A 17,326-nucleotide genomic window follows, 5' to 3' on the forward strand; every position below is an offset into this window, starting at 1 on the left:
AGGGGTTCACTAAAAACACAATCTAGCCTGCACAAACGTTCACAGGCAATTGGTGCTTGTTGAAGGTCAGGCCCCCACCACAGAGACTGTGTGCTTCAACTTACAGTCACGTCAGAAAAAAATTGTTCCCGATACTTTTTACACAAACCGTGTATACAAAAGCACATACATACCTGTATACACTTACTTATTTAGTGTACAAAGAGTATGTTAGTGGAGTACCTGAGTTCTTAGAAAAATTTCATAAAGTAAAATTCAGCCTAGGATGTCCAAATAAGTTATCCAAAATGATAAGAAAACATACCACCAGCCTTAGTTGCACTTCCTTCTTCAACATCAGGGGCGGAAAAACCAAAACAAAATGAATTTGGTGTAGGCGTAGCAACATAAAGTGATTTCAGGGACAGGGATCGAAGTCCAATATTACGAACTTCTACTTCTGTACGTCTTATTTCTCCACCCACTAATTCTGTTGGAAGTTCTTTGAAGAAAGCCTTAAAGGAGGAGAAATAAGAAATAAAGTATTATTAATGCAGACAGTTTTTTTCTTGGGTTTAAAAACTGTGGCATCCAGCTACTTGCCAATATGATTGCAACCACTGAATTTTAAATTTCTTTTACATTATTTAGGTGCATATTTACATAAACATGCGACATGCTAGGCTCACTAGGATGGGGGTCACTAAAGATCAGACAGAAGCTGAATAGACTGTGTGCCATTTTTAAAATATTGAAAGCTGACGGAGGCTGGAAAGAACTGAACGAGAGTGTAAATAAGCCATGTTATCTCGGCAGGAATGATCACCCGCTTAAAATCAAATACATGCCCCAAAGGAGAAACACCGCCAAGTTTTCGTTCCTAAATATGGGAATCAAAGAGTGGAACCAGCTGCCTGATGAACTCTTTAAGCCCTTACCCAAAAGCATTAAATCATTTAGGCGTGAATGCAAAAGGTATACATGATGGGATTGTTAAATGCAATACGGCAGAAGGTGTATGGCTGTATCAAAATATATTGTTTTTTCTCATTTTTTTATTTTGTAAGTCTACTATACGACTATTTAATGACACTGTGATATGTTTTAAGAATGACTACTGTTTGTTATATCATGTCATTGCCACCCGGCTTATCGCCTAACAGCAATGTATCCCAAATAATAATAATAATAAACTGACTACAAATCCCAGGATTTCATATAATTTGGGATAGTGAAAAATATGTGATATACCAGGTGCTAGTCTTTTGTTTTTATACTTCTTAAAGATTTCAGATGCATTCACAAAACTGAGCTTTTAATTAAATCTATTGTAACTTTATTACTACAAAAACTATATACCTAGTGGGAATACAAATATGGTTTTTATGTACCTGGAAAGCAAAAAGAGACATTCATTACCGTGAAATAAGCCATTACTTGCATCCAAATGCAGGCAACTGTGTATTATTGTAGTGAAATGAAGAAAATTATATGTTCCATCAAGTTAAAGAAATAACCTCAAGGTAATATTCGGAGTAATTTCTGTATCTTTTTCGGTTTCCACTTTCCTACAATCAAGAAACCGTCCGAGTTAGGTTTCTATGTTTTCCAGGGAGTATTTCTACTTTGCCAGGGGATTCCTCAACACTGAACAGGTATTTTATGAAAACATGGATCATGTGTTATTAATTATTGACTGCAGGAGTCAGAAATGACAAAGAATGGTTGGTAGTATCTTTGTGATATCAGGTGTGTAAAATAATTTCCAATTGAATCCTGGAAGTAAACTTGAAAAAGAGAAAAATATTGAGAAAGTACACCATCCTGATAAGAAAATCTTTTGTAATTGACCATTCTTTATGGGAACGTGAATTATATTGTTAATTTAAACCAAAACTCTAAAAAAAATATGCATTGCTTTACTAAAATGATACACCTTCACAAAAAAGTCAACAGTGGTGAAAATAATTGTAAATTTAAAATTAATAAAAATACTGCAGGGAGATTAAAGATGCTATAAAAGTATACCAACCTGTAGCAATGGCATTGGTCTGCAAACAGTGATGTGTAGACGTCGGTCAACCACCTCTTTCTGGGAATCACTTTTGCTGGACCTTGTAACAGATCGCTTCACAGTCAGGGGCAACATTCCTTGAGAATAATTAAATAAAAGTAAAAACAAAATGAGTATAACAACATTCTATTTACACATTGAACATTAACACACTAGATAAAATATAATGTCACTAATGAACATAATCAAGGACCATACTTTTCACTTAACGTCAAACATGATTCAAGTTTTTTGTTTCCATTCCTCATTCATCAAATGGAAAACAAACCCTTGTACAATAGGAATGAAAATTTTTCCAAATTGTAGTTAGCTTGGGGTATGAGAAGTTGACTTCATGGTGCAAGTGTATGAAACAATGTTTTCATAAGGTTTATTGCATTTCTACAGGTTCTGCCTCAAGGTTGACGTTTCACAATATTAGATGCAATTCCTAATATTTTTTTTAATCCAGCATGCCCTTTACATTCCATGAGTAGAATATTCAGATTAAAATCATTCATGAATTTAACACACAAAAGATGTTCAAAAAATTAGATGACATATCACATTCAATAATAACTATGTACATTTTTGCATCTGCTTACTCTTACCTAATTTTTCTACATGCTTGGCCAAAATAGCTCGAAGCACACACATTTGCAATTGAAACCATTGACCCAACTTTTAGTCAAACGATCTGAATTCTTACAAATTGAAATTACCTTTTCCATTTTAAGAGATTATAAAATGAAATATTAATTTTATTCTAAGGTGTAAAACTTAGCACATGAAAGCTAACCCATTAAAGCAACTCATACCAAAAGGTATGAGGTATGTTCATAAAGTAAGTCTACTGTGACCTCCATAGGCCGAAGTTTTTTGTTTTTTGAGGAGTAGCAACACTTGAGTGGTGGAGGGGGATCTGCTGACCAAAGCGAACATCACAGGAACGTTGTAGTGCATAAACTCACATTGTAGTGTCCGGTTGGGTGAAAGATGTCGGTAAGAAATCCCACCAAGTCCGAGCCATGTATTGTGATCCACTTCCTACTCGCAGAAGGAATAACACCTACTGAAAATTTTTCGCGAATCAAAACAGCTTACTGAAAGGGTATTATGAACAGAATGAGTGTGTTTAAGTGGTGTAGGAAGTTTAGTGGAGGCAGAACAAATGTTCATGGTGAGCAGAGGAGGGGAAGACCTTATATTTTGACTAATGAGTTGGTGCAAAAAATCAGGGAAACTGTTCGTGAAGACCGTTGATTGACAGTTGATAAAATGTCTGCAATGTTTCCACAACTCCCCAGGACTCTCTTATACGAGATACTTACAGAAATGCTGGGATGCTGGAAACTGTGAGAAAGATGGGTCCCTAAACAGCTGACAGGTCAGCACAAGAAAAATCAGGTCAATAGCACCCACGAGTTTCTGGAGTGACTTGAATTGGAATGTGAGGATTTCTTGAGCTCTAATGTGACTGGAGATGAAACTTGGGTGGCTCATTACATTCAAGACACAAAAAGGCAGTCATCACAGTGGCATCACACCAATGCCCCATCTACCAAACAATTCAAAACCACAACTTTGAGCAAAAAAATCATGGCTTTGGTGTTTTCGGACCAAAAAGGCATTCTTTTGGTTAAATTTCTGCTTCAGGAGGAGACGATCAATGCACAACAAAACTGTAAGACCCTAAAAAAATCAAAAGGAGCATTCAAAACAAAATGAGGGGAATACTGACGAGAGGAGTGTGCTTGTTGAACGGCATCGCCCATCCTTACACATCCTTAGCCACCAAGGTGCTCTTGGACACATTTGGTTGGGATGTTTTGAACTACCCCCATATTCCCCTGACTCGGCACCTTCAGATTATCATCTTTTCACCTCCCTGAAGGCACACATGGGTGGAATTGAATTTTCAACTGATGAGAAGGTGCAGAAAGAGGCTTTGAAGAGGAGGAAGAAGCTGGCCGGAGTGTTCTTCAAGGAGGGCATAAAGAGGTTTGTGCCACAGCTTACCTCATGCATTGAACGGGATGGCAACAGTGTGGAAAAATAATCAACAAGTGTATCAGCAATATCCTGTAATTCTTTTTCAAATACACTTTTTCTAAAAATAATATAAAAATCTAGGGGACTAGCTTTCTGAATATGCCTCACACATCGATCATCAAGGCTGAAAGTATGGTTATTAAGGTAATAAATTTATTTTGGTTCAGTATAATAGTTTGAAAAATCTAAATATTTACCATAACCATCGTGTTAAGTAATATGCATAATATTTTTTTTCTCCATGTTTACATTGGAGTAGAATATGGGTACATTAGTCACATAATAGCTCATAACTTGGAAGGCTGAGTATTTGTGGTTCCAGTTGTCACAAGAATGCAATAGAATTACAGTATCTATGACAGTGGGTTTCCTAAAAATGAAAAATTCATGCTCATTCTCTCGTAAAAGCATCATCAAATTTAAGAAGTTCATTGCACCACCAATTCTACAAAGTACCAAATAGAGCAGTAAGGGCCATTGAAAACAAACATGAAATTATTAAATTGGTGATTGATTTCCAGCCACATGCATAAAATATACAGTAGAACCAATAAAAAATATGGTATTTGAACAAAAAATGACTACGTTTCAGATGATCCACGTACATATCTTCTAAAATAGGGGATAATGAGGATCCCAATCCAGGGCTATGAAATTGGTAGCAATAGCTCCACTAAGATAGAAAATATTCTTCTTTATTACATTAAAAACCAGCAACTCATTAAAGTCATTTGACATAAGAATACTGTAATCTTGTTTCTTGGTTATATCAGTCACAGTACCAAGTACTTTCCAGTCCAGGGATAGATGTAAATAAAATGTGAATGAGAACAGCAACTGCAAAGCGACAGCACGTATATGCCTGAATTCCATTATAAAAGTCAGTACATGGTGCATGATTCATACTAAACATGCATGAAAGACCTTCTCAAAGTTTGTTTAGGGTTATAACTAGAAACATAGCAAGCAAAGACCTACGTAGACAATGAAATGCATTTTTGTCTGTGCTACTTGGCATTCTACACTTACGTACCAACAAACACCTTTAACCTTTTGTGAAAAATTGTGAATGGACAACTATTCTGGCCCTCAGCTAAGAAATTAGGAAAAAAGGTTCTGAAATCATCCCTGATGTGCGAGGTTGAGGCTAGTACAATAGGTACTAGAGCCATCTTTCTTCAATAAATCTTTTAAAAAAATGGCATGAAATTTCATTAAATCAGCAATATGACATTCTCAAAGAGCTAACTTGAATTTTATGATCTTTCACCCTTTTTCCAAAATAAAACATACTATAATACACACAATATAAAGTAGGTGATCATCTAGAATCAAATACAGAATCTGGGAAGAATGTAAACAAGCAACTTAACACTAAATACCTTGATACTTGTTTAATGTCTACGGAATTGCAGTTTACGCTCTACCTTACACACAGATCACACAGACACTGTGATATTCTGGGCTTTTCTTTCATGGGATTAGAGAGTAAAATGATTCCTTCAATTGAATAATGCTTTAAAGAAATTAGCATTCTATTAGGTTCGAGTATGTAGTTAAATGCCATTCAAGTTGAAAAAATAAAGTTGGATTAGTGCAGCAATGATTTTTACAAATTATGAATGAAACTATTCAGTATTTATAACACAACGTATGCTGCTGGGGTTACTTTCAAAGTTTACTGGGTGAGAAGAATTTAGTAACAAAAGATTTCTCTCACTTTAAAGAATCCTTAGAAGTAAACTGGATGACACCCTAGATGATTTGCTACAACAACCTGCAACTAGGCAAATATTCAAGGAACAAACATCCTTAAAAAGGGCACAGAAACACAAAAAGATGAATCCTCCAGGAGAATTTACTTTCTAGTAAATGCAGTGACTGAGATGCTACTCAACAAAAAAATGAACTGCATAAATTAAGAGATCATTATTTACTCTGGACTTGTGATAGAAAATTGGTGGGATCATCTTTTTAGAAATCACACCTTCAATGGTTAAGCTTCCATTCACAGGATTTTGATTAAGTTTTGAGGTTGCTTCTGGCACTCCTGGCGTTGGGTTGGACAAACTGAATGCTATTCCTTGAATCCGTAGTTCTCCCATACAAAGGGGTGTCACTGAAAGCACAACCTGTTTGATAAAATACATGAGAATTAATAAATGTGATTTCACAGAACTCTGAAAACTTCTCTCTTCCAAGTGAATACTTATTAAAAGAAAATAATAAAATAAACTATGGTTAAGACTCACCTTAAAAATAACAAATCTAAAATAAAAAATAAAGACAAGATGATTATAACGGTATTTCTTATCTTTATATTTCACACATATATGTGTACAGAAGAACCTCATATAACGTCACACAATCTTTCTCGTAAGGCGACACACTCATTAAGGAAAACAAATTTTTGTAGATAGATTACTGTACAATATGATAATGCGCTCCATGCGGAAAAAAATAAATTGAGGATATGGTTTGATCAAAGAAAATTATGTAGACATTGTTCAGGATTGTGGTTCATGTTCACCTTTCCCTCTATCGCTGAATGAAGTAACCGGGAATGCTAACTCAATTTGTAAAACCAAAAAAGAATCAAAATAAATTGTTAATTATTTTTGATACGTGCCAAATTCCTTTTCACTAGAAAGCTGACGAGAGGCATTTGTTCTCACTGACGTTTCAAAATTTGGTAAAAATGCAACTCAGAATGATCATTAAATAAATTTATGGCACGCATCGGTACTGCCTTATTTGGGTGATGCCTCGTGCACAAGGTATGACATAAAAGTTTCCCATGACCTCCACATCACATTCAGCCTGCTGTTTTGGGCTAAATACTTCTTGAAGGCTCGTGGAGTTTTGGAATGGTAAACAAGCAGGGGTTTGATTTTCAAATTGCTGCTCACATTTGGGCAAAATAGCATCGTAAGCAGCCTTTCATTGCCTTGAGGTCAGGCAATGCATTATCTCCCACTGTTATGTGCACAAATATAGGTTCACTTTGGAATCTTCTTCCCAAAGAGAATAGTCTTGCCACAAAACCCTTCTCTGGCCGGTAACCTTTGGAATCTACGACCATCTTGAAGTCATCAATGAAGTTCTTAGCTGCCTTTGACACAGAGCTTGCTGCTTCACCATGACTCACAATGCCGTGGATGAATGCTCTTCTTGTAAACTTCTCGAACCATTCACAGCTACCCTTAAACACTTATTTGGCTGTTGAGGGTCTTGACATCTTATTAACGAGGTCTGCAAAGATCGCTTTCTTCCCTTCTGACAAATTATATTCTTGTTAATGGGGTCACATTGCAATTGCTTTTTATTTATGCATTTGAGAAGCAACCTTTCAACATCATTGAGAATACATAACCGTTGCTTACACACTCTTGTCACTCTATTTAAAGCATCCATCTCCTTAGTATTGTCCATGTTCTTGAAGAAAAGGCCAATCATTCATGCCAACCGATTGTTGATGTACATACTAAATCAGCCACACTCAGATCTGGTTCCTGATTTTCACTGATTTTACTTTTCATTTAAACTGTTATTTTAATTCTCTTATGATTATCTTCTAATGGATTTCTATTCGGGGTAAATTTTAAAACTATGCACAAATTATTATTCAACTTTTACAGAAAATCAACAATAATATGTTTGGAAAAATGTGTGATCACTAGCCATGCTAAGATGCTATCGTAATTGGTGCTAGAGACAAACTGCAGCAGCAGGTGTGCAATTAATCTGGGAATGTCAAGTTAAAGAAATCATGCAGTAACGCACCTGTGTGTAACAATCTGCATCTCATTGTACCAAAATGATTGCCATGTTTACTAACCTATATAATGATCTATTTATTACGTGAACTGCATTCTTTGGTTAACTCGTAGATCTTTTTTTTCTGGACAATATACTATAAATGAATTTTTTACATTAAAGTTCCTTTTCCCAGTTGTGACTGTATTCATGCCCATGGTTTGAAAGAAGAACCTATCCATTCATCAATGAAGAATGTAGGTTTTTATATCTTTTATTACAATATTAGCTATAAAATGTCATTATTTAAAAGGAAAACTTTGACTGTGAAGTGTACACAGACTTGTAACTGGTTAGTGAGAAATATGCCTGATTAATAAGGCGGCAACAATCAATGCCACATTTAAAGCTTTGTGTAGATGAACATAGGAATTAAATAAGATTTCACAAAAAATGTCCATCATTTTCATTTTTTTATCACCTTCCAGGGTTCAGCAGATCTAGATCCCTACATCCCAACGAATGAGCAATTTCCTCACATTTTCATTGCCTTATTCCCTCCTTACATTTTTAATATTTCTGTTACCTTCTTATTGCATACCGTTAACCTATTTAAATTTTTAACATTCCTTGAGTTCATTAATGTTTTGTGATACAAAGTCTTCTTTAATTCTACAACTTACGGTGCCTCTTCAGCCATCCGTTTCATTCTTCTTTTATTTCTACTTTCCTTTTCCAAAGCTTTCTTTATCTGCTTCCACAATCAATTGCTTAGTGAAACTATATATGTAGTTCTTTAGCACTCCACCCCTCATTCTTAAGTAGTCTTAGTTTGTGTCTTTTTGGACAAAAATAGTCAACATTTTCTTCCCAAAACAGAGGGGTCATTCACATTAGATCGTCAGTAAATTTTCATTACCCTGCTTCTCATCCCACTCACAATGTGGATTATTTTTGGAAATGAAAGATTTTGTTGCAATGAGTTTATAGTATTATTATACCTTTAGCCTTTGGAGTAACTTACAAACCCAAACATTACAACTATGAGTCCACAATCTTCAAATTATATATTTTATTTTTTTTATAAAAATAAAACATCCTTTGTTTGTTCTTCTAGTGAAGGGACAGAGTTCTATCTTTTCTTGTCAGACACCCAAGGATGGGTGCTGTTTCGGACAAAAGTCAATGCAGTGCCCTATTTTTGCCTTTTCTCTTTCAGGAGAGGCCACATGGGGAAACAAAAAAAATATCTTCCATGATCTCTGAATACACTTCTTATCTTCCCTCTGAAGTCCAGTTTTGATGGTGTATGAAATCATGACTTTTCTTTCATCTTCCTATTTTGATGACAGTGAAAACATTAGGGAGAAAAAAAATGCTTTAATGCAGATGGCAAGTCATACAATTGACACAAGTCTGGAAATGAGCTCTCTTCCAGTTTACATCAGGGAGCCTTACAATCAGTTCAATGGCTGATGACATAAAACATCAAAAGTGGAAAAAATTGCAATAGGTTTAGCAATTAAAGTTATAGATGCTGCTTCCATTGGCATAACATTAGAGATTATTTCCCATCAGCTACACACAAAAAAAGTTATGTTTTGGAGCCAATGGAATTTCAATGTGATAAATGGAAAACAGAAGTATGATGCCCTCTGAAGGCATGCACCAAGCAAATATTTAGAGATACACAATGTGTTCGGAAGAGTTTTTGAAATAAATTATATTCTTGCAAGTCCAGAGCAAGCAAGTCCATGATATGGCTTTGAATTTCGCTGCAATTTATTTGGATTGAACCATACTAAAAAGCATTAGAAATCTCATCCCTTCAGCTGGAAGTGGGGAAATTTTAACTATGGGCCTACATGATTCCTTAAGTCTTGGAGAATCCAAAAAGAAGGGGAAATTCTATACAACCACAAAACTTTAATACTTACCTCCTGATTCGAAACTGGAGCCAATATCAGTGATGATAAAGATTGTGTACGAGCAATTACACCTTCCCCATCTCCTTTGGATGAATCACTTTCAACAACAACACTGTCTTTCACTTGGTTGACAATTGGCTTATGCACAGCTGTTTTTTGCTCAGGCGGAGGTATATGAGTCCACATCAGATGTATATCACTAAGAGGGAGAGGAATGCTCAGAGGGTTACACAATTTCATTTGCACCAACACTGGTTCTGAAAAAAAAGAAATGGGATTATCAGATAATTCGAAGAAAAGCAAGCTGAAGGGTAGAATTATAGAAATGCAAGGAGAGAAAGAGATAAAACTCACCACCCATGACGCCAACAGGACTAGTGCTATTATCACTTCTGTCTGAATACATCTGTACAGTAGGAATGAACACCATTGGCACAGAGCCCTGAGCAGCCAGCAACAAATTTTCCTCTAGTTTAGCCCACCTAAAAAATGATGACCATAACTTAATAACTAAATTCAATTTCAATATAGTGCATAAGTAACCCCCAGCTTACAAAATAAAAATCCTTTTCAAAGGAAATAGTATATGTTGAAACTTAGCTTTTATGTCTACAGAATTTGTTTTATTGCCATTTTATCAAGGTCTCTGGAAATTCTGTATCATCAAAAGGTGATCTTATCCATTTATACTTTAAGAATTTTATTTCCCACAATTCAAGTAATCAATGAAAAGGAAGATAGTGGACTGAGTCCTGTTCACATTAAGTTTCACAGGTGATCACTGAACATGGATGACCTTTTTAAATGACTAAACAACAATTTATTTTCCTCACTTGATAGCAATATATCATGTCACTATAAAAAAATGACAAACATTACTATTGGTTCATCTTAATGCTTTACTTTGTGATAAAATTTTAATGGTATTATTCAAATTTAGGTTTTGGAGTAGACCAAAAACACAACTCTACATCATTTGTACCTTATCACTACTACCATGTAGCCAGGACGGTGTACAAAGTTGGTGTTTTGTAATTGGATGTTTGCATTTTACTTCAGCACTTAAACAATATTTACATTCACCTCAGTTTTAAGAAGGCTCCTTTTTTGTTACTTGATGCAGAATCATGCAGAAAATACTAAGCAATCCTTGACTTAAAAAGGTAGATTATATGAGTAAGCAAGCAGTTTGAGGAAGCATCAATTGCCAAGTTACAACCACAGAATATCCAATCCTAACTAATGTTCATGTTGAGTTAAAAAAATAAATTTTTGAAAGAGGCTTTTATAGAAACAAAAAGAAAAATATCATTTTGACTTATGTCTCGCATAAACCAAAATGTAGAAAAACAAAATAAAACTGTCACTAGCAGTAACTGAAATGTCTGTTAAAGCATTTACTCAAAAGTATTGGCTTTGAATACCATTTAAATTTTGGAAAATGCCTAAGAAGGTCTAAATGCATGCAATGAAGAGCAAAAATTACATTTATGTTAAACCCATCCCAGATTTAAAAGAATGATTTACCCAATAGATCCATCATCATCCTCATTTGAGTCAAATCCAACTCCAGAGGCAAGTTGGGGTATAGCACCATTTTTCTGAAGCATATCAGTACGTGATGAAGATGACCCCAATAAGACCTTGACTGAACCTTGCTCTATTGTGGGAATTGGCAAAACAGGCAAGGTCTTTTTTTCACCTCCTTCAGAGTCCATCATCTTCAGTTGCTATGGAAAAAGCAACACAGATTAAAATAAATTTTTATAGGGAAATTATAATTTTCATTCAGTATTTACTCAATCTCTCCTATGATATTCAGAAATTCCTTTACATATATTATGATTCCATATTATAAATTCATATTAAAAACCCTACTATATAAACCCATCCACCACAGATATCCATGCAGCATGCATACTCCATTTATAACCATAAAAATGAAGAAAACGAATCTGAAATTCATGAAAAATGAAAGGTACTAAAAATTTTCATGGATGAAAAAGCTTTCATATTAAAATCTGTGGTAACAAACACAAAATCTTAAAAAATTCTTTACTTATCTTCAACTCAGAGGCATCAAACATTAAAAACTGCCAATGAATAAACATCTATCATATCACAGTCATTTCCATGAATGCCTACTGCATAAGCAAATGAATGCATACCTAACACACTTGGCTGGCTATGTTCAACAATGGAGCAAAAGGTGCCATCATAGGCCAACTGAGACATGTATTTACCAAATGTAGATAAATAATGAAAGACAAGATGTTACTGAGAAATGCAACCATTAACCATTTTTTATGCAACATTCAGACACATGCACTGGTTCTGAAGTGAAATTTCCTATTTCTTCAGCATCTTTGATTACTTTTAGTTTACTCTGTAAAACCCTGTAAATTTTTTGCACCCAATTATATTAGGAATGAAACAACTGCTAGCAAATGACTGCGTAGTGAATATGAAAATTGTCAATGTAGCAGCTGAAACGTTTCTCATTAAATGTATGAAGCAAACACTTCCTATTGGTTATTGGGTGTTGAAGAACCATGGCTACTATATGCAAATGATCACAGAGTGAATTCAAAATGTTCCACAGTAACAGCTGAAAAACATACACACATTCAGCATACAATATACATTGGTAATAGCTTGGTTGAGTGCTAGCTAGTGCCTGATGGCCTTGAACGGCAAGAAAGTCAACAGAACACTTACCCTCTTATCTCATCTTAATATGAATGTCATTTATTTATGGGAAACCCCATTGTTTGCAGAGTAACATAATAATACTTATTTTCAGTTATTATTAAGTCCTCTTCACAAAAACTTGGGCCAATAATTAAATAATAAAAAATACATAACATTACACTTATAACATCTGGGATATAAGCCAGAGTTAACCAAACTGCTCAATTTGCCCTTTACATTATTCACACTGAGGATGGAAGAAGACAGGCATAGGAAAACACAGGTTAAGTTCTCCTAATGCATGCTACAAGGGGAAGAAGAAATGAAGTAAATATAGGAAATTGGAGAGAAGGGAAAATTAAGTTGGGGGTTTTGGCAACCTTGATTAAAAGATGAAAGAGTATAATAAGAGCAAAAGGGTTTCAAAAATATATCAATTAATTAGAAAACAATGTCCACTCTTGAATGGTGATTTGCATCAATTCAAGCAAGGCTACTGTCCACTCTCTTTAAGTAAAGTAATCATCATTATTATGGTTATTATTAGGTTATCTACCGGTTAAGGTAGATTTTTGGATGGACAAAACTACCAAATAAATATTTTGTGACTCCCAATAAAACACGAAATCCAGCAACCTACTCTAAATCAGGTCCCTCTTCATCTCCGAGTACTTACTTCCTCCCTTCATCCCATCCAACATCCCTATCCTGTTTCTGCCCTTTCCTTGTTTGCCTAACATTCTTCCCTCTATTACAGTTTTCAGCATCCCAATGGATGAAGAGCGTATTGACCACTGCCGGTCAATACGCTCATTTGTTTTCTTCTCGGTCCATTTCACCTTCTCCATTCTTCTCCACACCCACATTTCAAAAGCCTCCAGTCTACGTCTATCCTCTTGCTTCAATGACTACGTTTCCGTACCGTACATAGCTATGCTCCATATCAAAGTTTCAGCAAGTCTTTTCTTAACATCCTTACTCAATGTCCTTGTCATCAACCCCCTCCTCCTTGTGAAAGCCTCTGCCTAGCGCAATTCTTCTCTTTACATCCCAACTGCTTTGACCGTGCTGGTCCAAAACACTTCTGAGATACGTAAACTGTTCTCCCTGCTCTAGTTTTTGCTCTCCTATTTTAATGTTTAGCTTAGTCTTTTTCTTCCTCGAAAATCGCATAACCTTTGTTTTATTAATATTGATTCTCATCCCATACCTGTCGCACTGAATTTCCAATTCACTCAGCATGCTTGCAACCCCTTGGCTGACTGACAAACTCGGTCATCAGCAAACCTAAATGATTTTACGAATTGCCCGTCAACTTTCATTCCTACCTCCAGGTCTTACCATGCCTCTTTAATCATTTCCTCCATATATACATTGAACAGCAATGGCAACAACAATAAGAACAGCAATTAAAGTAATAAATATAAAAATTGAACAACATCAGCTGAAGTACTAATACAATACATTTTTGAAAATTCTGCTCATTGAAATTTAAATCATTATAAGCACATTAAACATATATTTAGACTGAGAGTAAACTTGTTCATTTTCCCACACAAAGTAATGGTGGACAAGTTAATTGGTATTTATGAAGAGTGCATTTTTCTGTATTTATATTATTACCTCTTCATCATAGATATTATATACCTGATATAATCTATGTTATCTGATACTAACCAGTTGGGCATTGAGGAATTCCTTTAAAAATATTGCTTGCTGGACTGGAGGCTGGTTTCTTGTTGGGATCAAAGTAGGCCCAGGTGTTGAAGGAAGAGCTGGTTGATTAGAGGTAGGAGATGGTGTTAACGCCATGGCATAGAAAGGGGGGCTCAATGATGGGGAGAGAAGAAGTGAGAATGAATGAGCAGCATTTTGTGGTCTCTTCAAATGAGATGCCAGTCTTCCCATTGCAAAGTGAATATGATCCTCAGCCAAACGCCAGCCTTTGCCCTCATAAACCTGATGAACATGCAAAAGTATAAATTAAAATTGACTACATTGACATGGGTGAAATTTCATAACAGAGAAAAAAGGATATGATGGTATTTAGGACATTGCATAGAATGCTATAAACATCCATCCTTCAATGTCCTTGATGGAAAAAACTATAGAAAGTGCTTTTCAATATCTGAATTGAATTTTATCCGTTAGCTAACTTTAACACTAGCACTAGATTAATGAAACAAAACAGTTGAGTGAAGTAATTATGGTAGATGTAACTCAACACTCACCAATAGAATTTTACCACGCAGCCAATAAATATTAAAATTGCTAGGAAGTTGAACATCGAAAGACTTATTTCAAAATTACCTTGTAAGCTTGGGCATAACATCTAAGAGCGTGAGGACGATGTCCAGCTTTAGAATATCGGTGTCCAGCAAGAACAGCATGCAAAGCTGCTTTACGAGGTAAGGCTTTTGATGATGCAGATAATGCCAAAGTTAATGTATTAGGTGTCACTGGTTGGGAGACTTCATTATTTGGAGAAACTGGTGGCAAATTGTTTATAGCACCAGTAACAGATGACTTGAGTTTGAATGAACTTTGAGGTGCAAGACCATGGCTTAAAAGACACAAGGAAGCTCGCTCGAGTAATAGAGCACTACGAAGATCTGAATCCTCTCCAGCTAATCTAACCAGCGAGGCAGCTGCATCACCATGCCTGTTTCCAGCCCAAGGAGTCAGGAGAACTTCCGAAGCCAGAAGGGTTGCCCGTGTAGCCAAATTGTACATTCTGGATAGGAAAAAAAGTTGAAAAACAATTCCTGGTATCTTCAATGCCCAAATTTCAAACAAACCTCAATTTTATTATGTCTAGTTCTGCTCTCTTTGGAGGAGATTTTTTACTAACTTAAAAATCACCAGAGTATTAAATGTATGAAATGTCAAATTTATGAACATCATGACTCACCTGCAGGTGTTTAGATAAGTTAGCACACTTTGGTCCATGTATTCAATAGCTTTTCGAGAAGCCTCTGCAGTCGAAGAGCCTCCTCCTACAACTGAGCCCAATGGACCCACACCTGATACAGAAGTGTTAGCTGGCCCAGATGGACTTTGCCCGGATGTATTCCAATGTAGAAATGCTGACAGTCCAGCCATTTCTAAGGCACCCGCAAAGTGCATCCAGGCACCGTCAGCAGCAAAGTCCCGCTTTGCAGAGCGGTAAGCATCTGATGCCATCGAATAATGGCTGAGCAAAAAACAAAGATCTGCTAACCTCCTCAACTGCAGCTCAGGTGAATCTGAAGCATATCTGTAAAAATATAGCAAAGAAATCATTACTACAGATGTATTATTTTCATTTCTTAAACACAATTTTATCCATACAATAGAATGATTACACATGGTGAGAAATGGATTTTATTGAATAAGGGCCACAAAAAATTTTGATATTTGATGAAAGATGACTTTGATTATTTTCCCAGACCATTGATCCTATGATAAGATAAAACATTTATAGAATTTCCCAAACTCTTTCCAACACATAATTTATAATCTGTTACCTTTCATGTGGGATGTGTACAGAAAACAATTTTTCAGATAAAACAGACCTATAAAACCAAACTAACAGCTCAGATTTTCAAGAGCTCTTAAATGTTCATCCTGAAAAATTTAACTTGAGGAAAGAAATTGCTAAACAGAGAATCATCTGAAATATTAATATTATTGGATAACATTAATCCCTGTAAAAGATAAACAAACATACTGACACTATATTTAAGTAAAGTTTTATAAAATTGAAGTTCATGACGAGGATGGGAATGATTTAATTTCATTTACACTCTACTGCACAGTTTCAAAAATAGCATAGCCATCAACATCCATTGATTCTCCCAGAGCACTAAATATTACAGGTCATATCCTGAAATTATATGAACTATCCCAAAAATCTATGGTTTATTTCCAATTAAGTGCCAAATTGAAAATGAATTTTTCAAATGGATATTAAACTTTTTATTTTATGTAGCCATTCTTATTTTGAATTATCAAATTCCTTTTTTATTGGTGCTTGCTACAGCAAATATTCTGAAAATACAGTTTAAATACCAAATACACAATTGGAAAATTATGACTGCCTGCTGGTAGATAATTCATTCAAAAATAGATACAATAGATTTTAGACGAGCTGTATTTCACCCCCAATTAAATTATACATTGAAACCCAACTACAAATTTAATCCCGTTTGCTTGAATGAAATGGATAATTCTGAAAAAACGAGTCGGTCGATGTCGTGGTACGTTGTTATGCAACCAGCCTTACGGAAGAGTGTGTTTTGGTTGCATACCACCGAGGATACACGTATTAATATAGCATCATGGAGTTATACGCACAAATCTGGTGGCCATGATGACAAAATACAAGGCTGTTGCCTTCAGGTATGATATTTGTCCCGCATTTTATTAAACTTAACTTCTAAAAATAAAATAATCTTAATAAGACATGTTTTTGTTCAATGAGAATGTTGAAGGTGTTTAAGCATGTACTCTTGTGATGGCTTAATCAGACCTGATAACTCATGATTTTTCCTGCCCACACGATATTATTGATTTTTTAAGTAAGCAGCCACTTTATTATACTGAGATTCCTAGTTTTAACATTATTAATGCCTATGGCTAACACCACATCTGGCTAATCATGGTTCTAATAAGCATGCTTCACATAAATAAAACAGTTTCTGGTGTCACTTGGTGGAAATTCTTCATATTGAACTTAAAATTAAAACACTTCGCTTTTTCACATTTAAAAACATCTGGAAAAGCGAAGTGTTTTAATTTTAAGTTCAATATGCTTCAAATAGTGAAAACCCAAAATATCTAAGCAATGGTTGAACAAATTGTGAAAAATCAATAAAAAATGACCCTG

The 17,326-nt window shown here is 35.3% G+C and overlaps 1 protein-coding gene across 2 annotated transcripts in view; it reads right to left on the bottom strand.

The window, feature by feature from the left end:
• l(3)76BDm (trafficking protein particle complex subunit 8 homolog l(3)76BDm) overlaps positions 1–17,326 on the bottom strand; it is a 53,287-nt gene that overhangs the window by 14,045 nt on the left and 21,916 nt on the right. For both annotated transcript variants that reach the window (XM_071587819.1, XM_071587818.1), the window contains 9 exons: positions 15,371–15,715; positions 14,770–15,193; positions 14,137–14,418; positions 11,296–11,498; positions 10,123–10,250; positions 9,778–10,025; positions 6,072–6,216; positions 2,012–2,130; positions 305–494 (listed from right to left, as the gene is read on the bottom strand). In XM_071587819.1, coding sequence (XP_071443920.1) covers positions 305–494; positions 2,012–2,130; positions 6,072–6,216; positions 9,778–10,025; positions 10,123–10,250; positions 11,296–11,498; positions 14,137–14,418; positions 14,770–15,193; positions 15,371–15,715 — 2,084 coding nt within the window. The remainder of the gene's footprint in view (positions 1–304; positions 495–2,011; positions 2,131–6,071; positions 6,217–9,777; positions 10,026–10,122; positions 10,251–11,295; positions 11,499–14,136; positions 14,419–14,769; positions 15,194–15,370; positions 15,716–17,326) is intronic.

The sequence above is a fragment of the Hetaerina americana genome, unplaced genomic scaffold (assembly GCF_022747635.1).
Source record: "Hetaerina americana unplaced genomic scaffold, ioHetAmer1.1.p SCAF_3, whole genome shotgun sequence".
Lineage (NCBI taxonomy): Eukaryota > Metazoa > Arthropoda > Insecta > Odonata > Calopterygidae > Hetaerina > Hetaerina americana.